At 44.7% G+C, this 26,260-nt stretch overlaps 1 protein-coding gene across 2 annotated transcripts in view; it reads left to right on the top strand.

Moving 5' to 3' along the window:
• The window catches only part of FAM160A2 (family with sequence similarity 160 member A2), a 211,879-nt gene that overhangs the window by 162,310 nt on the left and 23,309 nt on the right, over positions 1-26,260 (top strand). For both annotated transcript variants that reach the window (XM_029601916.1, XM_029601917.1), the window contains exons 10-11: positions 4,503-5,783; positions 22,106-22,284. In XM_029601916.1, the coding sequence (XP_029457776.1) occupies positions 4,503-5,783; positions 22,106-22,284 (1,460 nt within the window). The remainder of the gene's footprint in view (positions 1-4,502; positions 5,784-22,105; positions 22,285-26,260) is intronic.

Consider the following 26,260-nt stretch of genomic DNA (forward strand, 5'->3'; position numbering starts at 1 on the left):
ACTACAGGAACGAAAATTATCAGGTAAGAAACTAATTTTCCTTTTTTCCATATTGACACACAAGAAAGGATATCAATTTCCAAAATGCATATATCTCTTTCTGGACTTGGTTCAGATACTGAATTTAATTCTTTGATAAATGCAAAAGAGACATTCAGCTTAATTTTATTGAATCTTTCATGACTCGGACCTTCAAAAACCTTCCAGGTTTGGTGTGTAATGCGAATTTAAAAGGCACACAGTACAAATTGTTTAGAAGAGCTTATATAGCACCTGCCCAAGCATTCCGAGCCAATATTTCAGAAACAGTTAAATGCCAGAAATGCAGTAAAGACAGGGAGACATTAAGAACATAAGAAATTGCCATGCTGGGTCAGACCAAGGGTCCATCAAGCCCAGCATCCTGTTTCCAACAGAGGCCAAAAACCAGGCCACAAGAACCTGGCAATTACCCAAACACTAAGAAGATCCCATGCTACTGATGCAATTAATAACAGTGGCTATTCCCTAAGTAAAATTGATTAATAGCCATTAATGGACTTCTCCTCCAAGAACTTATCCAAACCTTTTTTGAACCCAGCTACACTAACTGCACTAACCACATCCTCTGGCAACAAATTCCAGAGCTTTATTGTGCGTTGAGTGAAAAAGAATTTTTTCTGATTAGTCTTAAATGTGCTACTTGCTAACTTCATGGAGTGCCCCCTAGTCCTTCTATTATGTGAAAGTGAAAATAACCGAGTCACATCTACTCGTTCAAGACCTCTCATGATCTTAAAGACCTCTATCATATCCCCCCTCAGCCGTCTCTTCTCCAAGCTGAACAGTCCTAACCTCTTCAGCCTTTCCTCATAGGGGAGCTGTTACATCCCCCTTATCATTTTGGTAGCCCTTCTCTGTATCTTCTCCATCGCAATTATATCTTTTTTTAGATGCGGCAACCAGAATTGTACACAGTATTCAAGGTGCGGTCTCACCATGGAGCGATATAGAGGCATTATGACATTTTCCATTTTATTAACCATTCCCTTCCTAATAATTCCTAACATTCTGTTTGCTTTTTTGAATGCTGCAGCACACTGAGCTGACGATTTTAAAGTATTATCCACTATGACGCCTAGATCTTTTTCCTGGGTGGTAGTTCCTAATATGGAACCTAACATCGTATGACTACAGCAAGGCTTATTTTTCCCTATATGCATCACCTTGCACTTGTCCACATTAAATTTCATCTGCCATTTGGATGCCCAATCTTCCAGTCTTGCAAGATCCTCCTGTAATGTATCACAGTCTGCTTGTGATTTAACTACTCTGAATAATTTTGTATCATCTGCAAATTTGATAACCTCACTCGACGTATTCCTTTCCAGATCATTTATAAATATATTGAAAAGTAAGGGTCCCAATACAGATCCCTGAGGCACTCCACTGTTTACCCTTTTCCACTGAGAAAATTGACCATTTAATCCTACTCTCTGTTTCCTATCTTTTTCATTATTCACTTTTTCTACTTTTAGTTGCCTTGCTGCACTGCAGCAACCACGACAGCACTATTTAGTGCTACAGAAAGAAAACAAAAAAAAACCCTTTTGCTTCCTCAACATGACCAATGGGAAGAAGCCCACAGTGGATGGATTCCAGAACTGCATCCATGGTGCGGTGATTCCCATACTGACTGTCCTCCTTGCTTTTCTCTGGACCATGCACAGGCAAACTTTTATGTCTGTGCACAGATGTCCCGTGTGTTCAATGCTCCAAAGCATTGAAGAACCACGTAAGTGTCTCAGAAGCAACAATAGATCCTCCTCCTGCAGTGCAGCATCATCTTCCTCAGAGGGACTTGAGTTGAGCATGATCTCCTCAAGGATTCCCCATCAGACCACATCAAAGCAAGTAATATGTAAATATGTGATATGTAAAATCGAACACCGGTATATAAAAGTAAGTAAATAAATAAATAAATAAATAATAAATAATATATTCGCCCTGCACCAAACCAGAGCTGGCATAAAAGGAACTAAGTCAGCATCGGCACCGTTAATGTGCAGTGCACCAAAACACATATCGCATGGTTTGCCGACGAATACATCGAAGCACTCAAAAGTGTCGAAGGTCTCAAAACACTTGATGCAATGATGCACGAGAAGCATTTAGGCTGGAAGGGAAGAGTGCCGATGTGTGCACGGGAACTGTGCTAGTAGCACTTAGGTAGCATGCAAGAAGCATGACATTAGTGCATAGGAAGTGTGCAGCAAGCATGCAGGAAGCGTGTAACAAGCATACCAGATGAGCCAGTAATAGCACACCGCCTATTACTCCAATGCAACTGATGTGTACATCTCAGAATTTAAAGAAATCCTTACTCTATGTTCCATTAGAAAGTCCAGCTCTCTTACCATTGCTTGCCTCCAAAAAACAACAAATCTCTTATTGCAGTGTAGGAACCTATCCTTGCACCTGAAGAGGATGTTCCACCGCCTCCCCCAGGTCAGGGGACACATCAGTCACTCGACCAGATTGCAGGTCTTGTGAGATCTATTTCTCTAATATTTTATCTAATCCAGTGGCTCTTCTCCAGCACTGCTGCAGCCCTACCTCATACCTTGGGGTGAACGCATCGCCAGTACCTTGTAACAAGGCTGCAGCAGTCAGGTCACTCGGAGCTGGAGGCCCAGAGGTTTTTGTTTTTCCTCTTGAGGCAACCAGAACAGCCCCAATTCATCCTTGGGGTCCTGGGTTAGTAAATCCTCATATTCTTCAGATCCACCTCCTGCTCCATTTCCACGGCAGCCTGGCACACCTTCTCCGGCAGAACACGGATAGGTCTTCCAAAGCCTCTTCCACTCTGCAGGTCTCCGGGGCTCTGTTCAGGCCTCAAATCACACTGAAGAGAGAGAGTAAAAGTAAGGAGCTCTCCTTTTCCTAGCGTCTTTGCCAACTGGGCTAGGCTGCTCCTCCTTCAAGTGCCGTCGGGGACTAAAAAACCTTTTTTTTTTTAATTGGAGCACTCCTTAGCACCAGGGTTTGCAAACAAACAAACAAAAAAAAGCCCCATATTTAATCACAGTCCTCTTAAACAAGGAAAGAAACAGTTTCTTTTACCTCGCTCTCAACCTGAGCAGGTTTTATCACTTCCCTCCTGTGGTAGAGCTTGACCATACAGGAATGTTTTCCTGCTCCTTCCTCGTTTAGGTTCAGCTCCGCCACAGCCTCCCACTAACAGCTTTTCCTGTACCTGGGTGCAGGCTCTTGTCTCTTCCCCTTTGCACTACTCCAGGTCACTCTGTTTCCATAGCCTCCTCCATAATCTCTCCTTTCAGAGGGGAGATAATGGAGGGGTTGTGCCTCACCGTAAATAGTATTTTCCATAAATAACAGAATGAATTAGCCATGGAATATCCCCCTACCTCCCTGGAAAGTTGATTACCTATCTACATCTACTATGATATGGACTGAGGAAGCTCTTGAGGCAGTACCCGCACAGGAACTCCCGCACATGCCCAGTAGAACTAAAGCTCTAGAAGCTAGGAGAAACAAGTCCATTCACTGCCACCAGGTGACATTACCCACATATATTGATTAATTCATCCTGCTAACTATGGAAAGCACTGTTTACGGTGAGCAAACATGCTTGCTCCAAGAGCTAGGCGTGATGTGATTAATTTTCCATAACGTTGTTTCATGTTACTAATAGTTTTCTCTTGGATAGAATTTAAATAAGCCTTTGTGTAAGAGTTTTTGGAAACTCTGGATGTGATTATAATATTTTGTTGTTTCCTCCCCTAGATATTTTCTTTGAACGTTTTGTCTTTGACTGTTTTTGGGATAAGAGTAGAGATAGGTGGGAGGGAGGATGGGTGCAGTGTTTTTATATTAATATGATGTTGCTTGGATCTTTCTTTATGAAGGGATAGAATTGTAAAATAATTGATTTATGCAGCAGTGTTTGGTGTGCAAAGGAACAATGTACACTGGATGTTTTTTGTTCATATTTGCTTTATTTCAAAAAACATTTTGAACATTAAAATGCTGTGAAAATGGCAAAGGCCAAGAGCAATGGGTGAGAACCAGAGTTCAAATCCCATGATCTAGGGCAAATTACGTTCTCTCTAGTTGCCTCAGTACCCACGTAGATTGTAAGCTCTTTGTGGCAGGGATTTTGTTTTACCTGAATCCTTATCACCTTTGCACAGCGCTGTGTATGTTCAGTAGTGCTATAACCATTATAATTAGTACACGAGGATACCATGACATAATCTGGAAGGTGAGTGGCCTGAATGCCATATAACTTATTACAGTGCTTGACCTCAATCAGCTGTTTCAGAAATAATGCTAAACGGCCGTGCTCCCGTGACCAGAGTCATTCTTGCAGGTTGCTGGGGTGGAGGTGGCACAGGGTGCAGAGAGCTAGCAGGTACAGTCTGGTGCTGTTAAGGATGCAGGGAATGAAACAAATCTCTGTGTCAGTCATGTTCATCTTCTGTTTTTTGCCTTACATTCAGGTCATGGAAGCCCAAGCATCGACACCTCATCTGTCACAACCGTGCCAAAGCCATCCACCCCCTCCCGCATCTCCTTCTTCCTGCGTCAGCAGAGCGTCGGCTCTGAGAGCATCCCCACACCCCGCTCCCCAGGGTTCATGGCGCCAGATACCCCAACGGGAAGCCCTCGACACACAGCCCTCAGGTGGGAGGAAGTGTCTGAACTGGAATCTAATTACCTGGATTACCTGCAGGAGGCCAGGGCTGGAATAGACCAATGTGTGCAGGCATCCCAGGCCTGGTCTGCGCCCTATGATGGAGAGGAGCCTAAGCCAGGCAACTCAGGCCTCCTGCCGCCGGATGAGAATTCTCTCACCCTCAACACCGATTACTTCGGTGCAGATCGCAAAGGCTTCTCAACTTCCTGCTGTCACTCTGGACCCCCCGGCCAGAGCACGGAAAGCAGGGACAGGCAAGGAAATCGGTTTAACAAGAACACCAGCAGCAGCATCACCCCTCGAAACAAAAAAAGGAGCCTGCAGGAGGAAGTGGTAATAGAGCAAAGGGTGCCAGCAGGGGAGAGTGAGGGGAACCTGAGGAACAATCCAGATTCTGCAGTGGATAGGACGGATTCCAGCCCTTTACTAAATGGATCACATGACCTTGACACTGCTCTCCAACAAAACCCAGACAGGACTGAACCTAGCAGGGCCGATGGAGACTTGGCAGTAAAAAAAGTAAAAAGGGACACAGATGAAGAGCCATGCCACAGGAAAGAGACGGCTTCCCCCACCGAGGTGCAGAACCAGGGCGAACTGGAGCAACTGCCTAGGAGGGATGGAATGAGTGACGGCTCAGGGTCAATACCTGTCCAAGAGGACGACGCCACAGAGAGACCACCAGCAGTTACAGAGAACGGAGCATGCCTGTCAGCTAGTGCGGAAAATGCTTCCCTGATCAGTCAGCTGCCAAAGTCCGTGGACAGCCTGATTGATGAACTTTTGGAGAAGGCGCCAGCCGAGGTCAATGGAGCAGCAATCAACATTGAGAAGTTCACTGAGGAATTGCGAGAGATTGAGGACGAGATGAATGGGCAGGCAGGAGAGGAAGACGCGTCTGTGCAGCAGGACCCTGCCTTGTCCAGAGAGGAGGAGGAGGCTTATGAGAGGTTTGCGAGCCATCCGGAGCATGAGTCACCAACAGGGGAGAACAGCCGTGGGCTACCAAAGTCGGACACCTTGTCCCAGATCCTCATGAGTCCTCTGCGAACACCTGGACAGCCTCCCTCGCAGCCTTTCACAGGTAACCTCCCTCAATCAGCTTCTCTTTGTTCATTCCCAAGCCTCCTGCTTGATCCTTATTGTGTGTCCTGCTTTCCTCCCACATTTAGGAATATAAGATGTGCCTTGTTGGGTCAGAGCCAAAGTCCTGTCCAATTCAGATCATAAGTACCCAGCAGGATCCCAAAGAGTGGATCCATTTTCTTATGGCTCACTCCCAGGGATAAGTGTTGCTAAAAATTGTTTATGGACATTTTTTCCAAGAGCTGGTCCAAACCCCTTTTAAATCCTACTGTGCTAGATGCCTTGACCATGGCCTTCAGCAATAAATTCCACAGCCTGATTATGCATTTAGGGAAAAAAAATACTTTCTTCAGTTTGTTTTAAATGTGCCACCTTCTAGCTTCATGGGGTGTCCTCTAGTCCTACTACTGTTTAAAGGATAAATTACCTGTTCCATCCCACTCAAGATTTTATAAACCTCTATAAGTCCCCTCTCAGTGCCCTCTTCTCTAAGCTATCGTATAAGGAAATTGCTAGGCAGCGCAGTATGTTTTTATGAATGGAAGGCCCCTCGTATGGGGGTGGGGTTCCCAGGCTTCTCAGATTGTATAACAGTCATAGGGCTTTCCTATTAAGATATGGCATTAGATGGTTTATGTATGAAGAAAAAGTGTTTGTATTCCTAAATGGTTGTCTTTGAAGCATGCATTGATCTCTTACCAGCTTTGATGTTACCTACGTGCTTGAAGGTTATTCCTGCTGTTTTTCCTACTCACCAGGCTTTAGGGGAGCTTGATAAGTGTTTAATGCTTCTTTCCAGTATAATCCTGCACTTCTGATAAATAAGGAAGTGATTATGGGCCATTGTGGCAGTCAAACGTTATTGGTGTATGGGACAGATCCCTGAAAATAGAAAGATGCTCTCTTATTATTTCCTGGCATCCCAATTTAGTGTTCCAATCTCCCAGAGATTTTGGTGGATACCACTGATGCATTGCATCATTCACAGGGTAGTAAACCTGCATCAGCAGCTCGTTGATCCGCAGCATCTAACTTTCTGCCTTAGTCTGTTCCTTGGGGCATGAGGCATGGTTGCTGTAGAAAAATAAGAGACAATTGGACTTTTTCATGGAGAAATTTTGGGAAAATGAGTTGCAAATTGCAGCACAATCAGTCCCCTGGAATAAGTATTGGATCTCCTCTATACAGGGCTCCATTTCAGCCAGCCTTTTGATTTATAAGGCTAATTGGACATCTTGGAAAATGTGTGGTGCTGTTTCGTAGTATTCAGATAGGTGGATCCATGACCAGTGGGTTATGCAAATCTACCAGCAGATGGAGGCAGAGCAAAGCTGATGTCAGGGTATATATATACATACCCCTGCACTGACATCAGCTCACCAGTATTCTCCGTCTCCAGCAGATGGTGGACGTCATCTCCCTATTGGGGATTACTTAAAAAAACAAATTTGTGGAAGGAGCAAAGAAGAAGGAAATGAATTTGCCTTGCTCTCCTGTGGTGATACCTTACGGTCCCTCCCTCATTCGAGTTTTCCTGAGGTAATATCTGTGGATCCCTTCTTCAGACGAGTGCCTCGGTCCGGTAGCTGGTTTTCCAGCATGGACTTAGCTGAGAAGATAGTGGGTACAGGAGCCAAGTGCGGCCGTGAAGGCCTTTGCCCTCTTTCCCCACAGCTGGAGATCAACTCTGTACTCGGCCAGGATGGGCTGAGCTCAGGTAAAGAGTAGTAAAGAAAAAGGGGAGTTAATTTTAGGGATTCCATCCCCCTGCTGGTCTCTGAGCTCTGCGCGTCAATCTGATGTCCGAAACCATCTTCGGAGGAGCTTTTGGAGTCATGGCGACTTGCCGGGGTGACTGTGTGACCAGCTGTGCTCGCAATAACTGCTTACAACGGATGCCCAAAATGTAGGCACCCAATATGTGATTCAGGTAGGCACCCATCTGATGGCTCACCCGAGCGCCCCTAAGCTTCCACCTGAGCACCCACCCGAGTGCACACTGACATCAGACACTGTTTCGCTGCAGAAAAGTGCGTAAACGGTGCCGCGGCCTACCAGGCGGCAACTAAGCAAAGCCTGAGAGCGGGCACCCCCGCACCCCTATCTTGTATCACATTGTCATACTTAGGTCTTGCTTTTTCCATACCATCTTGACTCAAATCATTGTAAATTATTGAATATTTTAATTGCTATTGCATTAGAAATCAGTATTCTGTGGTGGATTGGTAACAGATTAAAGAGAGGGTAGGACCAAATGGTCAGTTTTCCACATAGAGAAAGGTCATTAGGGACGTATCACAGGGATCGGCACTGGGACCTCTGCTGTTTAACAAATTCATAAATGATCTGCAAAAGGAAACAACGGGCGAGGTGATCAAAGTTGCCGATGACACAAAATTTTTCAAACTTAGTAAAATGGCAGCAGATTGTGAGGAACCGCAGAGGGTCCTTGTGTGACTGGAGACTGAATTTAATGTGGAAAAGTGCAAAGTGTTGAACACAGGGAAACGTAATCCGATGCTGGGTTCTGTGTTGGGAGTCTCTGCCCAGGAGAAGGACCTTGGAGTCCTTGTGGACAGTACATTGAAATCCTCAGCTCAGTGTGCGGTGGTGATCAAAAATGCAAATAGAATTATAGAAACAATATGAAAAGGAATGGAGAGTAAAACAGATACTATCATATTGCTTCTGAATCCAGCCGTGAGTACTGGGTGCAGTTCTGGTCACCGCATCTCAAGAAAGACCTAGCAGAACTAGAAAAGGTGCAGAGGAGAGCGACAGAAATGATAAAGGGGAGGGAACGTCTCTCCTGTGATAAGAGGGCTTCGCAGGCGAGGGCTCTTCAGCCTGGAAGAGAGACGGCTGAGAGGGGACAGGATAGAGGTTTATACAATCGTGAGTGGGCTGGAACGAGTAAATAAAGGTTATTTACCCTTTCAGATAATCCTAAAACAAGGGGACACTCCAGGTTTAAAACAAATCCTAGAAAGGAGTTTGTCATTCTGTGGAAATTGTGGCCAGAGGACGTGGTCAAGGTGAGCAGCACAGCGGGCTTTGAAAGAAAGAAAGCTCTTGCTATCCCCGGGAGTGAGGGGACCACTTGATGGGATCTGCCAGGTTCTTGTGACCTAGATTGGTCACTGTTGGACACAGGATACTCGGCTCCATGGACCTTGTTCTGACCCAGCATGGCGGTTCTTATTAGCAATTGGAAAGATCGTAGCCTCATGAACCAATGTACAGATCTGAGAGTGTTGCATGTGAAAATGTAAAATATAGGAAGTCTGGTAGCCAATAAGCGATTATCTTTGGACTGTTTGATTCCTTGAAATGCAGCACTCCCATGTTTTCTTCTTTTGATCTGTCTTATATTTTCCTATGCTGATACGCTATTTATTTTTAATGAAAAAATTGAACTCAATATTTTCTCCAAGCTTGAAGAGTCCTAACCTCTTTAGTCTTTCCTCATAGGGGAATTGTTCCATCCCCTTTACCATCTTGGTCGCCCTTCTCTGTACCTTTTCTAATTCTGCTGTATCTTTCTTGAGATGTGGTGACCAGAACTGCACCCAGTACTCAGGATGAGGTCGCACCATGGAGTGATACAGAGGCATTAGGATATTCTCTGCTTTATTCTCCATTCCTTTCCTAATAATCTCTATCTTTCTGTTTGCTCTCATGAGCATCAGTGCACACTAAGCAGAGGATTTGAACGTACTCTCTCAAGGCCTCCAAGATCCTCGTCCTGGGTGGTGACTCCCAATACAGACCCCAGCATTTCCTTCAGCGTACCAGCTCATTGCCTGGAGAGCAGATGTGGGCACATGATGTTGCTGTATGGATATATTACACCCTCTAGCGGCTGTGTGCTGTATTAGCAGGAGCCAGAGCACCAGCACTGAGCATCACATCGGCTCCAATGTAATAAAGGTGCGCAAGGCTGTCTGCACATGTCGGCATGTGATTCTGCACACATTGCCTGGAGAGCAGATGTGGGCACATGATGTTGCTGTATGGATTTATTTATTTATTTATTTGTAGGGTTTTATATACCGTTATTCGGTAGAGCCATCATAACTGTTTACAAATCTGCAATTATCTTACAATCAAATGGAGTTAACATAGTAGTTGGGAACAGTAGGGTTTTGTGAACAATCAACATATTTTCTTAGTCGTTGAATAACAGAATATTGCAGAGAACATTTTCAAAGAACTTAACGGATCAAGGGAGTGAGCAGGGAGGGGTAGAAAAGGAGGGTACATCAGGAGAGCATGAAGGAGGAGGATTATGCTTGCAAGTTCTGTTGAGTGCTGGGTTGATCAGGTGTCATATAGTTAGAATAGAGTTTGTGGAATAAAAATGAGTTTAGGTCTTTTTTAAATGTTTTTTGGATGTGCTGGGTCCTCAGTTCTATGGGTAGGGTGTTCCAAGTTTTGGGGGAAGCAATGGAAAATGCTCTTTCTCGCTTAGTTGAAAGATGAGCGTCTCTTAAGGTGGGGATGTTTAGGAATCCTGTGTTGTTGGAGCGTAGGTTTCTTTGTGGGTTTTGGGGGGTTATGTTTAAGCCTTTTAGTCCATGAAGATCATCATTTAAGATTTTATGAATGATGGTCATAGATTTGTAGGTAATTCGTGCAGAAATAGGAAGCCAGTGAAGAGAGGTTAAAATGGGTGTAATGTGTTCGTTTCTTTTTTTTCCGGTAAGGATTCTGGCAGCTGAGTTCTGCAGTATTTGGAGTGGTTTGAGGGATGATGAAGGGATTCCAATAAGTAATGAGTTGCAGTAATCGAAGGTGGAGAAAATAAGCAGTTGGAGGACGGTTCTGAAGTCAGAAGGGTTGAGAAATGGCTTTATGTGTCTTAGGGTTAGTAGCTTATGGTATCCTTCTTTCATTTTATTTACAATGTGGGGTTTGAAAGAGAGTTCAGCATCGATGGTAACTCCAAGGTTTCTGGTATGGGTGGTAGGGATTATCGTTGTCATTTGTTTATCTAGGATTGTCAGGGGTGGCAGAGTTGGATTGGGTTTTTTATCCATGAGTATGATTTCAGTTTTGTCGAAGTTGATTATGAGTTTCAGGGAGTTTAGTAAGTGCTTGATTGAGATAAGTAAATCTGATGTTTTTTTGTATGCGTCTTCAATTGAGTTTTGAATGGGAATTAGAAGCTGAATGTCATCAGCTTAGAGGAAATGTGAGATTCCATGATCTTTTAGTAGTTGGCAGATGGGTAGGAGGTAAATGTTGAAGAGGGTAGCGGATAAGGCTGAACCTTGTGGAACTCCAGTTTTGAGGTCAATCATTTTTGATGGGGTGTTGTTGATCACTACTTGGTATGAACGATCAGAGAGGTAGGACGAGAACCATTGTAATGTAGTACCGGAAAGGCCAATGTTTGACAGTCGTTCTAACAGTATATTGTGGTTTACTGTGTCAAAAACGGCTGATAGGTCAAGGAGTATGAGTAGGTATTTTTCACCTTTGTCAAAGCCTCTGATGATAATGTCATTTAGGGAGATGAGGAGAGATTCTGTATTTAGGTTTTTTCTAAATCCATATTGGGATGGATGTAGGATGTTGTTTGTCTCGAGATAATCATCTAGTTGAGTGTGTACAACTTTTTCAATGGTTTTGGCCAGGAATGAAAGGTTTGATATAGGGCGGTAGTTGGTGAGGATTTCTGGATCTAGGTTGTTCTTTTTGAGGATTGGTTTGATGATAGCAGATTTGAGGCATTTGGGGTAGTAGCCTTCAGTCAATGATAAATTGACGATTTTGGTGATGGTTTTAGAAATGGTTGGTTCGATTGTTTTGAGGGAGGTTATTGGGATGGTGTCCAATGGATTGTTGGCTGGGTTCATTTTGTTTATTATAGTTCTAATTTCAAGAGTGGAGGAGATGTCAAAGTTTGACCAGGATGAAGTTATCATGCTGTTGAGTTTGATGTTCTGGTTGTTGTTGGTTATGTTGGATTGGATGAGATGAGCTATTTTGTTGTTGAAGAAGTCCGCAAAGTCATCACTTCCATGTTTGGTGCATGTAGAATCTTGGGTGGTTTTGGTAAGTTTTTGAACTATTGTGAATAGCATTCTGGGGTTATGATGAAATTTGGAGAGTTTATTGGAGAAAAAATTCTTTTTTGCATTGTTGATGATATTTTTGTATTGAGTAAGGTTGTTCCGATAGTTATTTAGTGTGGTAGGGTTTTTGTTTTTCCGCCATTCTCTTTCTTTTTTTCTGAGTAGACGTTTGGCAGTTCTGATATTTTCATTGTACCATTGGTTGTTGTGTTTGGACTGTTGTTTATATTTTGTAATGGTGGGATTAATATTGTCTGCTACTTTTTTTGTGAATTTAGCCATGATAAGATAGCATTATCGGCGATAGATAGGTTGATGTTTATTAGTTCTGATTGAAGAGTTTTTTGTAGGAGATCTGTGTTAAATGGTGGACGGTAAGATATTACTTTTGGGGTGCTTTGAGGCGTTTTTAGGTTGAGGTTGGCGAGTAGTTCAGCTTGGATTAGGTGATGGTCAGACCAAGGTATTTCTTTGGTGTGAGTAGAGAAAGATTTCCAAATTTCAGTATTGATAAAGATGAGGTCAATTGTGTGGCCTGCTTTGTGAGTTGGATTATTTGTTTAAGATTTTGGCAGGTTTTAGATTGGGAGGGTAAGTTGAAGTGTATATTGAAGTCGCCAAGTAAGATGATGGGTTTGTTGAGGGAGATGTTATTTATTAGAAATTCAATTAGAGGTGAGCAGTTTTTCTCAAGTGCTCCTGGTGGAGAGTAGACGATGCATATCTGAAGTTTTGGTGAGTCATATCCATATTTGGTGGATATATTACACCCTCTAGCGGCTGTGTGCTGTATTAGCAAGGCTGTCTGCACATGCTGGCATGTGATTCTGCGCACATTTTCATGCATAGAACTTTAATTCTGATTTAGCAAGCAGTTTTGTGCACAAACCTGAGTAAAATACAGTCCTCCATGCAAATCCCATGTGATTGAAGGCATCAGCTATTACTCCCCCATACAGAGAGGTGCATAGGCTTGATGTCAGTACTGGAGAGTGCAACAGCAGTAAGCTGAGACTCAAAGAGAACAGACCAAGGTTTATCTTTAAGAAACATGACTTAGGGGCACAAAACATGGCTTTGTATTTTGCCCGCATCAAACTGTTTAGGAGCCGTGCCATTTTTTATGACGCTTATGGCCAGGGAGACAAGAACACTTGGATTTTGAGTGAAAAACATAATCTTTCATTGAACAATGTAAGTATTCTCGGGAGATGCTGATGCCATGCCTCTGATAACCTGTCCACCAGCATCTCCTCGTATACAGGAAGTGATCCTTCTTTTATAGATAACACACAATATTGTGGAAGCTTCTAGACTTGCGTGACTGCCCAAAGAATCATTTACATAGGTTGTCATGTCAACAGCATGATGTGACTATCTCTGAACTGCCCTGATCACTTCCCCCCAAGCGTGGCCCATTTGCCCTCACTCTCCAGATAGTCCTTTGTTCCGTTAAAATCTTACTGGTCAAGATAATTAACACATCTGTGGCTGTGTTGATAAAAACTCCTGAGAAGAGTGCCTGAAGCTCCAGCCCTTGGTTTCTTCTTTGTGACCCTATGAATAGGCCTCACCTTTCTGGTGCCAGCTTGTCTGCCTTTATAGATATCCAGGGAAATTCTGCAAGTCATTCTCAGAAAGTCATGCTCAGGCAGGCTAAAGAAAAGCAGAGGATTCTGGGGATTTCCTTCTCTATGTCGGTTTTCTGTTCAGGCCCACTCATCAGAGCATAAGCATGATTTCTGCCCCTAAAAGTTAGGCACACAAAACATGAGTTAGGGGCACAAATTATGCCCTGAAAAAGTAAATGCATAAAATTTGTGTTCATAGGTTGTACAGAGAAAAGCTGACAAAATCTACATAATGTGCACTATTCGTATTTCTGCACACATTTTTAACATAACAACCGTGACTAATTCCCTTGCATACTATTAGCTTACTGCATCGGCAGTTAACTTTTGCTTTTAGCCAGCATGTTAAGAAGATGCATGCACGTTTGTTTCTCCTGTCTTATTACATTGGGCCCATGGTGCTAACCACAAGGCCACTTAATGTCCAGCCCAGCAGGCGAGAGAGGATCACAACCTACTGCTCAAATTCCTTCCTCTGCCACCAGGCAGCAAACAAGGCCACTTAATGTCCAGCCCAGCAGGCGAGAGAGGATCACTACCTACTGCTCAAGTTCCTTCCTCTGCCACCAGGCAGCAAACAAGGCCACTTAATGTCCAGCCCAGCAGGCGAGAGAGGATCACTACCTACTGCTCAAATTCCTTCCTCTGCCACCAGGCAGCAAACAAGGCCACTTAATGTCCAGCAGGCGAGAGAGGATCACTACCTACTGCTCAAGTTCCTTCCTCTGACACCAGGCAGCAAACAAGGCCACTTAATGTCCAGCCCAGCAGGCGAGAGAGGATCACTACCTACTGCTCAAGTTCCTTCCTCTGACACCAGGCAGCAAACAAGGCAGGGACTCTGTGTGCGCCTCAGAGCCTGAACCAGGACTTTTTGTGCCACTCGGTACAAGGGGAGCAACCTGTCCGTAGCAAACCTTTTCATTTACCAGACAAAGGCAAACAGAAGCACAGAATATGACGGCTTGGTCCCTGGTGCAGTGCCACAGACTCCAGCTGATCTCTGGCTTGCCTCTCACTTCTTCCTGCTTACCTGGGCACTGAACAGGCTGCGCCTTACTCACCTGAGAGTGCAGATCCCAGCACAGCCCGCTGCCTCCTGTGCTTAAGGAGAGGGAGAAACGTCTTCACTCTGTGCCACATAAAACTTCTACTATCCTTTTCTTCAGTCTAACAAACTGGGGGAGGGGGTCAGATCTTTTTACAGATGGTCTTAAAATTAAAACAAAACAAAAAAACATGAAGGCCTCAGAAGAAATCATAAAACAGCAGAATGTGAAAGAACACTTGATACCCCTTCCAGCAATCTAAGCAGAGAGAGCAAGAACTGAATGAGCGAGCAAACTGAACTCCTCTTGCTGCCAGAGTGGGGGGGGGGGGGGGGTCCTTCAACAGCAGGTTTAAGGCACATTGGCAGATCAGTGTGAGGGGAAGCTACTGCTAGATCTGTCTGTGTTGGGGCAGGGTGTGGGTTCCAGGGAAGCTTGCACTGCTGCTGCCTGTGCTGTTCCTGTTCTATGCTGGGGCAGTGTGTATGCATGTGAGACTGACAGAAGCTTGTACTGCTGCTCTGTGGGTGAGGCACCATGTGTGTGTGCGAGGGAAGCTTGCACTGCTGCTGCCTGTGCTGTTCCTGTTCTAAGCTGGGGCAGTGTGTATATGAGAGAGAGAAGCTTGCACTGCTGCTGCCTGTGCTATACCTTCAGTCACTGGTGGAAAAGGGAATAGAATGTGAAAAACACATAATCAGGTTGAGCTTTGATTTTTTTTGAAATGGCATGGAGAGTCTCTGCCATGAAAATTGGCACCCTTGTGTGTCAGGGAAGACTATAGTGATAGGAGTATACTACCATCCACCTGGTCAAGATGGTGAGACGGACACTGAAATGCTAAGAGAAATTAGGGAAGTTAACCAAATTGGTAGTGCAGTAATAATGAGAGACTTCAATTACCCCAATATAGACTGGGTAAATGTATCATCGGGTCAAGCTAGAGAGATAACGTTCCTGGATGGAATAAATGATAGCTTTATGGAGCAATTGGTTCAGGAACCAACAAGAGAGGGAACAATTTTAGATCTAATTCTCAGTGGAGCACAGGATTTGGTGAGAGCGGTAATGGTGGAGCCGCTTGGCAATAGTGATCATAATATGAGCAAATTTGAATTAATGTCTGGAATTGGGACAGTAAGCAAATCCACGGCTCTCGTGCTAAACTTTCAAAAGGGAAACTTTGATAAAATGAGAAACATTGTTAGAAAAAAACTGAAAGGAGCAGCTACAAAAGTAAAAAATGTCCAAGAGGCGTGGTCATTGTTAAAAAATACCATCCTCTAAGCACAGTCCAGATCTATTCCACACATAATAAAAGGTGGAAAGAAGGCAAAATGATTACCGGCATGGTTAAAAGGGCAGGTGAAAGAAGCTATTTTAGCCAAAAGATCTTCATTCAAAAATTGGAAAAAGGATCCTACAGAAGAAAATAGGATAATGAATAAGCGTTGGCAAGTTAAATGTAAGAGTTTGATAAGACAGGCTAAGAGAAAATTTGAAAAGAAGTTGGCCGTAGAGGCAAAAACTCACAGTAAAAACTTTTTTATATATATCCAAAGCAGAAAGCCTGTGAGGGAGTCAGTTGGACCATTAGATGATCGAGGGGTTAAAGGGGCACTTAGAGAAGATAAGGCCATCGCGGAAAGATTAAATGATTTCTTTGTTTCGGTGTTTTCTGAAGAGGATGTTGGGGAGGTACCCACAATGGACAAGGTTTTCATGGGTAATAATTCAGATGGACTGAATAAAATCACGTTGAACCTAGAAGATGTGGTAGACCTGATTGACAAACTGAAGAGTAGTAAATCACCTGGACCGGATGGTATACACCCCAGAGTTCTGAAGGAACTAAAAAATGAAATTTCAGCCTATTAGTATAAATTTCTAGCCTATCATTAAAATCATCCATTGTACCTGAAGACTGGAGGATAGCTAATGTAACCCCAATATTTAAAAAGGGCTCCATGGGTGATCCGGGAAACTACAGACCGGTTAGCCTGACTTCAGTGCCAGGAAAAATAGTGGGAAGTGTTCTAAACATCAAAATCACAGAACATATAGAAAGACATGGTTTAATGGAACAAAGTCAGCATGGCTTTACCCAAGGCAAGTCTTGCCTCACAAATCTGCTTCACTTTTTTGAAGGAGTTAATAAACATGTGGATAAAGGTGAACCAGTAGATATAGTATACTTGGATTTTCAGAAGGCGTTTGACAAAGTTCCTCATGAGAGGCTTCTAGGAAAAGTAAAAAGTCATGGGATAGGTGGCGGTGTCCTTTCGTGGATTGCAAACTGGCTAAAAGACAGGAAACAGAGAGTAGGATTAAATGGGCAATTTTCTCAGTGGAAGGGAGTGGACAGTGGAGTGCCTCAGGGATCTGTATTGGGACCGGTGCTTTTCAATATATATATATAAATGATCTGGAAAGGAATAAGACGAGTGAGGTTATCAAATTTGTGGATGATACAAAATTATTCAGAGTAGTTAAAACACAAGCGGATTGTGATAAATTGCAGAAGGACCGTATGAGACTGCAAAATTGGGCATCCAAATGGCAGATGAAATTTAATGTGGATAAGTGCAAGGTTATGCATATAGGGAAAAACAACCCATGCTATAATTACAAAATGTTAGGTTCCAAATTAGGTGCTACTACCCAAGAAAGAGATCTTGGCGTCATAGTGGATAACACATTGAAATCGTCGGCTCAGTGTGCTGCAGCAGTCAAAAAAGCAAACTGAATGTTGGGAATTATTAGAAAGGAAATGGTGAACAAAACGGAAAATGTCATAATGCTTCTGTGTCACTCCATGGTGAGACCCTACCGTGAATACTGTGTACAATTCTGGTCGCCGCATCTCAAAAAAGATATAATTGCGATGGAGAAGGTACAGAGAAGGGCAACCAAAATGATAAGGGGAATGGAACAACTCCCCTATGAGGAAAGACTAAAGAGGTTAGGACTTTTCAGCTTGGAGAAGAGATGGCTGTGTGGGGAATTTAATAGAGGTGTTTAAAATCATGAGAGGTCTAGAACGGGTAGATGTGAATCGGTTATTTACTCTTTCGGATAGTAGAAAGACTAGGGGGCACTCCATGAAGTTAGCATGGGGCACATTTAAAACTAATCGGAGAAAGTTCTTTTTCACTCAACGCACAATTAAACTCTGGAATTTGTTGCCAGAGGATGTGGTTAGTGCAGTTAGTATAGCTGTGTTTAAAAAAGGATTGGATATGTTCTTGGAGTAGAAGTCCATTACCTGCTATTAAGTTCACTTAGAGAATAGCCACTGCCATTAGCAATGGTTACATGGAATAGACTTAGTTTTTGGGTACTTGCCAGGTTCTTATGGCCTGGATTGGCCAATGTTGGAAACAGGATGCTGGGCTTGATGGACCCTTGGTCTGACCCAGTATGGCATGTTCTTATTCACAGGCTCGCCTGTTCTGACCTGAGGTCCAGGAAACATTGTGCAGTGCTTTTGCAGCTCTTCACAGCCTCTCCAGTCCACTCTTCTCTGCCAGGAGATTCCTGTGTGGAGGGCCGAGATGACACTTGTTCCAATTGAGGAGGCATTATCTTCCACCCTCTGTGGTCCAGTATGCAACATCTGAGGCCGCAGAGGGGTCCAAGCCACAGCCAGCACCCCAGTCACAACCAGGGAGCATAGTGTGAATTCTAGTATCTGGGCCAGAGGCCCTTTCAGTCAAAGACAGTCTAGGTTTTTGTAAACTATTGGCCAGAATACCTTCACACTCATAGTTCCTCAGTATAATATGAAGAAGAGACAAATTACATTTTTGGCCTCTGGATTCTACTTGTGGGAAGCCTCCTCATCAGGATGTGCTTCAGAAGGAGTTTGTTTTCCTCTTACTGACCAATGCAGTTGAACCTGTTCCACCAAACGAAAGAGGGTAGGGATTTTATTCCAACTACTTCCTGATTCCCATCCCATCCTAGAACTTAGAGCCTTGAACAAGTACCTAAAAAGAGAAAATTTCAGTTCCCTGTACGTACCTGGATCAGTCCAGACCCTGGGTTATGTCACCAATCCAGCAGAGGGAGGCAGAGAAACGTTCGACTGACTCTGACGTATACCCTGGAGCACCACCTGCAGTCCCTCAGTATTTCTCTGTCTCCCAGCAGAAGTGGACGTCCCTAAGCCCTGCTGTCTGTGGTAGTTTGTTATTTTTTAGTCAGGTAGTTTAGGAGTTCATTTTTTTGTAGACTTTCTTTTTCTCTTGAAGAGAGGCTGTTCTTTTCATTTAAGTTATTTAAAAAAAAAGGGGGGTTTATTTTCTTCACAGCCGTTCTCACTGCCTCCCGGGAGGTTGCCAAGTCCTGGGGGGACTATCCCTCCTAGTTGAGGCTGCCGGAGTTGGGGAGGTTTTGAACCCAGCAACCACTCCTGGCAGGGGTGATACCGGGGGGCCCGGCTCACTCACCCTACTTGGAGCAGCTCCTGGGGTCCGGTTCGTCAGATAAAAAAAAATAATAATAATAAATTATTCTTGACAGCTGAATTGTGGTTCCAGGGAGACAGCTCTGAGGAGTGGATGGTAGTAGTACTCACTGATGGTGTCTGTAGAGAATTCTTCCAAGTAGAAGAGGAGATGGACACAGGCAGCGAGTCAGGGAACATGGGCCCTCGAGGAGCGAGTACTGGTTCCTGATAGCGACCTGAAAGAAGCAGAGAAGCCCCGAGGAGCAGGTACCTCGTTAACAGCAAAGAGTCCAAATAGAAGTTGGAGAGGCAGAGTAGCTGGGTACGGAGAGTGACTCCCATCCATAAGAATTCCCCATGCGAACTCAACGGCTAGCAATAAACAACAGCCTTAAATATCCGGGCAGCGTGACGTCATCACAGGGGGACGTCCCTGAGGTTCACTCCAAGTAGGAAATAAGAGTGAGGGCCGCGCGGCGCACACGCGCCCTAAGGTTCCAGCGGAGCATGGCGGGAGGCAGCGCCCAAGCCGGTCCGGGGACGCCGGAGAGGATGGCGGGCAGACGCCGCGGCAGCCAGACGTCCACAAGGAGCAGGAGTCGTCGCAGAAAAGAAAGGTAGGCGGAGTGAAGCCATCGGGCAGCGACGGTTGCAACAAATTCTTTTTCACTCAGCACATAATTAAGCTCTGGAATTCATTGCCAGAGGATGTGGTTACTACAGTTAGTGTAACTGGGTTTAAAAAAGCTTTGGATAAGTTCCTAGAGGTTAAATCCATAACCTGCTGTTACGGTAATTAATTAGCAATAGCAGCTTGTGATTTATCTAATGTTTGGGTACTTGCCAGGTTCTTATAGCTTGGTTTGGCCTCTGTTGGAAACAGGATGCTGGGCTTGATGGACCCTTGGTCTGACCCAGTATGGCAATTCTTATGTTCTTATGTCCCTATAAATATATATATATATATCTATATAGAAGAAAAAAGGCCAGTTGCTAAGAAAAAACATTGTTTTTGTGCCATTTGGCCCTGATTTAGTCCTCCCTTTTCTGTAGCTAGCTGTACTTGTGAGGCCTGCCTTTCTGCTTGTCCTTGGAGAAAGCAGAGTTGCTTACCTGTAACAGGTGTTCTCCCGGGACAGCAGAGTGGCAGTCCTCACGATTCCCACCCGCCTGCCTCCCCTTGGAGTTGGGTTTTTCAAGTTAAACTGAATAAGCAGACTATGGGCTCCCCATGTGCTCAGTTCTGGAAACTTTGACATCATTTTCCGTGCTGGGCTCCATCTGACGATGTCTCCCACGTGTGCTGTTACAGGCAAGCAACTCTGCTATAGACGTGCAGACTCCCATGGAAAAGTAGCCACGCAAAAAGCAGGTGCAAAGTTGTGCCAGTGCTGTTCCTCGTGCCCTGCTCACAAGGAAAGGTTTCCCTCTGAAAATCGGTGCGGAGTCCACAGGTAAAATGTCCTTCCCTTGGAAAGTCTCTCCTCCTTCAGGCTTGTATATTTGCATCTCCTCAATGATTGAGATGATGATTTTTATTTGTTTGATAATAAAAGAAAACCCTTTACGGTCACTCATGCAGATAAGCAACAGAGAGATGAATAGTGAGCTCTCCGTGACGCCCCTGCAGGACCTCTCTTTTTGATCCAGGTAATGACCCAGCCCAGCTAACACCCATTTGCTGGGGTGGGACACTGAAAACACAGGGTGTGTTCGCCTGGGGCCAAGCCCCTTTAAACATGGACCTCGGCGTTTGCAAACATTTCAGGATAGTGCTTGGTATGTCAGGGCCTCTCACTGCCACCTCTCTTGAGTTTTATGACTCCTTGGTCTCCGTATCTATGCAGTTTTACTGAAGTATTTGAACATGTGCGTGAGATTATTCAAAATGGAGCCTGCTAATGTAAGTGCTCAAGGAAGGCGGAGGGCACTGTATAATAGGTTGTTAAAACTGATGTAAGGGCTTTGATTTATGAACTGTATTTCTTGGGGGTTGTCTGTAGGAGGGGTAGGCAACTCCAGGCCTTGAGTGCCACAAGCAGGTTGGGTTTTCAGGCTATCACTAATTTAACCAAAAGATAACCTACCTCCCGTGGCCTTCATTCACTGCATTCTCTGTTGCTCATCCGTCCCACTTTTAAGGAGGTTTGTCTACAGGAAACACGAATGCGCATCTTTCCGTGGCACGTCCTCCTTTCTGGAGCTCTGTGGCTCTCCCTGTAAGAGATGCAACTTAAGCATAAGCAGCGTAAGGCATTTTATGTTTCTAAATCTTTTAACTCTGCCTCTTAAATTGTTTTTTATGAACTATACGGATTTATTTGCAGATTTCTCTGATTTTATAGCATTGCCTGTATTTGTTGTTTCTGATATTACATTGCTATATGTTGCTAATAGTTATCTGCTTAGAATAATTTTATTGATTAAGTGGAACTTTTAGGTAAATATCCATAATGGATATGCATAGAATGTATTTGCATGCAATGGAAGCAGTGCATGCAAATGCATCTCATGAATATTAAGTGTTGATACTTTGAAAATCCAACTGACATGTAGCACTCAAGGACCAAGGATTGCCTACCGCTGGTCAATAAACACATCAAGGTCTATATTCAGACGCAGTCCAGATAGCAGAGTTATCCCAATAAACTTATCTGGCTAACTTTGGAAGCATATTCAGCAGTGCAGCCACACTATTGAATATAGCCATCTATTTTAATTAGTTAGCCAGCTAACTTTAGGACAGCTCTTTGACTTGACTAGAGGTAGCCAGCTAAGTCAGCTCCTCCCAGTTACGCCTCTGTACTGCCAATAACTTATCTGGCTAAATTATAGCCCCCTGACTTATTTGCTGACTAGAATTTAGCCGGATAAAATCTGAATATATCCAGGTAAGCTATTTAGACGGATAACTATTATGTTATCCATCTAAATGTCTTTTGAATATGGACCTCGATATCTCTTAAACATATGTCTGAAAATCTGCCAATCAAGAGAGATTTAGAAAAGACCCCAAATGCTGATTGTTCTGGTTGCTGTTTCCCAAGCTTCAGTATCCATGAAGAATGAGGTGCGCAGGTTTTAATGTCTCTTCCCCTCCATGTCCACAGGTCCCTTTGTTGCCGTTCTGTTTGCCAAGCTGGAGAACATGATACAGAACTCGCTGTATGTCAATGTCTTACTCACAGGGATCATTGCACATCTTGCTTGCTACCCCCAGCCGCTCCTCCGTTCCTTCTTACTCAACACCAACATGGTCTTCCAGCCCAGCGTGAAGTCTCTGATCCAGGTAGGACCAGGTTTTTAGTGCCCATGCACTGCTATATCTGTATCCGACTAGAATGGCATGAGGGCAGAAAAAGACCACATTGGCCTTTTCTCACAGGACAAGCAGGATGGTAGTCCTCACATATGGGTGACATCATCAGGATGGAGCCCAATCACAGAACACTTTTGTCAGTTTCTAGAACTTTGACTGGCACCTACTGGGCATGCCCAGTAATGCACTGACCCTGCATCCAGCAGGGGTCCCCCTTCAGTCTTCTTTTTTCCGCGCAGCAGTAGCCACGCAGGTTAAGGAGCTCTCTTGAGATTCCTGACAGGAATTTTCCTCACAGAACTTCTTTCAAAATTTTCAAAAAAAATTGTACCCCATAGAGGTCCCCCTATCGATATCCATGCTCCGCGGTCGAAAGGTAAGGTTTTACCCTTATTGCGGTTGATTCCTGTCGAGATATCCCTTCGGGGTCTACTGGCCATCGACCGCACCGCGGCTAAATTTTTGTCGGAGCCTCGGCATTGGGTTTTTGTCGGTGTCCCAACTGTACTTGAACAGTGTCCATCAGTGACCCGCAAGGGGTCTGTGTTATGTGTTTGGGGTCCGACCACGATGTCCTAACTTGCACCAAATGTGCCCAAATGGCACATTAGAGAAAATGGACTTTCTCTTTCAGTTAAAAACCCCGACTCCATCGATAGCTTCGACGTCGTCCTAGCTGGTGCCATTGACTTCTTGCCAGCACCGGGACACCGCTGCTGTTCGACCGGCGTCGACGATTCCAAAGGTGTCGATTGCCTCCTCAAGAAAAGGACCGAGGAGAACATCGCAAAAAGCGTTGACACTGGCATTGGAAAGCTCAGTCCATCGATCCAGGCAAGTCCTCGGCATTGACGTCGATAGAGCCACCGACAAAGAAGCCCCGTCCAGAAAAGGCCCCATCCTCTTCTGTGACCCTGTCACCGAGGCATTCCCCACCTTCAGTGGTGCTGGGATCCGCGATTCCACCTTCACCGGTGGACCCTCCGGATGTGCCAGTGCTGCCTCCTATTCCAGTTCTGGGGTTCCATGCCCCAGGCTTCCGTGAGGAATTGGATCGGATGATCCAAGAGGCCATCGGTAAAGCAATTCAGGGCTTCCAACCTCCATAGATGCCGGTACCGGTCCCTGAACCGGTCACCGATCCGATTCCCGTAGCGATCGCACCGCTACCGGGTAGACTGGATGCATTGATCGGTGCCCTGCCTCCAATTGAACCGAGAGCACCAGTGGGTCCAGTGCCTTCTACACCGATTCCATTATCATCGGGTGATGAGGAAACACCGATACCCATTCCACCATCTGGGATCTTACCACTGACTCGTCCATCAATGTCACCGGTCCCTTCGGTGCTGCCATCGGTTCATCTATCGATGCCGTGAGTGCCTCAATCAATGCCTCCTTTGATGCTGTCAGTGCCACCTCTGATGCCGTCGATGCCTAGGCCTGGTCCTTCAGGATTAGCACCATTTCTTCCTGCTAGAGACCCACTAGGTGCTGGAGATCAGCCCTATAATCCTTGGACTGATGATTCGGCCCAGGATACGGATGATCTACCATCAAAGCTCTCTCCCCCAGATGAAAGATGACGCTCTCCACCAGAAGATCTGTCTTTTATTATTTTCATCAAGGAAATGTCTGAAACCATTCCCTTTCAGCTTCAGATGGAAGAGGACTCTAGGCACAAGATGCTGGAAGTACTCCAATTTCTAGATGCTCCTAAGGAAATCATGTCTATACCTATCCATGAAATGCTGCTTGATCTCCTGAAGAGAAACTGGGAACACCCATGTTCGGCCCCACCTGTCAATCGCAAGACAGATGCCACCTATCTGGTGCAGTCAGCTCCTGGATTCCAAAAGTCACAGTTGGATCATCATTCTGTGGTTGTTGAATCAGCCCAGAAGAAGGCATGACGTTCAAAACCTCATTCCTCCATACCTCCAAGGAGGAACAAAAGTCCCTGGATGCTTTTGGCAGGCATGTCTTCCATGGCTCAATGCTGATATCTTGCATTGCCTCTTACCAGTTATACATGATCCAGTATAACAGAGACCTTTTTAAAAGAATCCAGAACTTCTCTGATTCTTTACCAGAGCAACTCTAGACTCAACTTCATATTCTTGCTCAGAAAGGTCTAGATGCTGGAAAGCACGAGGTCCGCGCTGCATATGCTATCTTCGACACTGCCTCTAGAGTGTTTGCAGCGGGAATTAGTACAAGAAGATGGGCCTGACTCAAATCCTTGGACTTAAGACCAGAAGTCCAAGACAGGTTAGCAGATCTACCCTGTGTGGGCGATAATCTCTTTGAGGAAAAGATCTGAGAGACTGTGGCGCAGTTGAATGACCACCATGAAACGCTGCGCCAGCTTTCTTCTGTGCCGTCTGAGTTCCCTTCCGCCTCTAAGAGAACTTTCAGACGTGATTCTAAGCGGCCGACCTACAAGCCAAGGAAATTTTATCCTCCGGCTTCTAGAGGACGCCCTTCCAGACCTTACCAAAAAGGTCAATCCAGGCAGACTCGGCCTCAAAAGTCTCAGCCTGGACCAGCGTCAGGGTTTTGACTCCTTCCTAGAGAGTGTAAGCCAACCTCCTCTTCCATCCATACCGGTCGGCAGTCGGCTCTGCCACTTCAACAGCGCTTAGCATACAGTCATCACAGACCAGTGGGTACTTGCAGTAGTCACTCAGGGTTACCTCCTAAATTTCCTGACTGTTCCAGCGGACTCTCCACCTCGGCTGACATGGGGATGTCCGACCACTCTCCCTTGCTCGAACAGGAGGTCTCATCCCTCCTCAAATCCCGAGCAATAGAACCAGTGCCCCTATCCCAGCAGGGGCAGGGGTTTTATTCCCGGTATTTTCTAATACCAAAAAAGTCAGGTGGTGTACCCCCGATACTGGACCTCCGCGCACTAAATAAATTTTTGCACAGAGAAAAATTCAAAATGGTAACCTTGGGCTCTCTACTTCCTCTTCTACAAAGAGGAGATTGGCTATGCTCTCTAGATCTCCAAGACGCTTACACACACATCTCAATTTTATTTATTTATTTTATTTTATTTAAAACTTTTCTATACCGTCGTTTAGTTGAGCACCATCACAACGGTTTACAGCTAGGCACAAATATGTTTGGGTTGGTTTCTAAATTATCCAAAAGGTGCCAGTGTTATACAGTTACATAGTTCAATAATATACTCTAAATGGGGAATGGGTGTGATTACCATTTATGATTTTTAGAGTAATCATATGTTTATACTGTCTTTCCAATTTAATACTTAAATATGAGAAAAATAATAAAATAAGTAGTTCTGCTTTTTTCAGGTGACTTTCAGCTGTTTTTATGTGATGTTATTCAGCTACCTCACTGTGAATTGCTTTTTTGAAGAGCCATGTTTTTAAGCCTTTTTTAAAGAGTTTTAATTCTTTCATTAGTCTTAATTCCAGTGGTAATGTGCTCCATCTCATCGCAAGTACCTGCGATTCCTGGTTGGCCCTAATCATTTCCAGTACCAGGTACTACCATTCGGCCTGATGTCCGCTCAACAAGTATTCACCAAGTGCCTGGTGGTAGTCGCAGCCTTCCTCAGGAATCAGGGTGTGCATGTCTACCCTTATCTCGACGATTGGTTGATAAGAACTCCGACTCAGCAGGGCGTATTAACCTCCCTGTGTCTCACTATCAACACCCTGATCTCCTTAGGGTTTCTAATCAACTATCCCAAATCCAAGATAGTTCCATCCCAAACCCTATCCTTTATAGGGGCCGACCTAAACACTATACAGGCGAAAGCCTTCCTTCCCCAGGATCGCGCTTTCACCATAACATCTCTGGCACATCAACTACAGACTCGAGTATCTTCAACTGCTCGTCACTTCCTCATACTGTTGGGTCACATGACGTCCTCGGTGCATGTCACTCCGATGGCTCGCCTAGCCATGAGAAT

Source organism: Rhinatrema bivittatum, chromosome 5 (genome assembly GCF_901001135.1).
Source record: "Rhinatrema bivittatum chromosome 5, aRhiBiv1.1, whole genome shotgun sequence".
Classification (NCBI taxonomy): Eukaryota; Metazoa; Chordata; class Amphibia; order Gymnophiona; family Rhinatrematidae; genus Rhinatrema; species Rhinatrema bivittatum.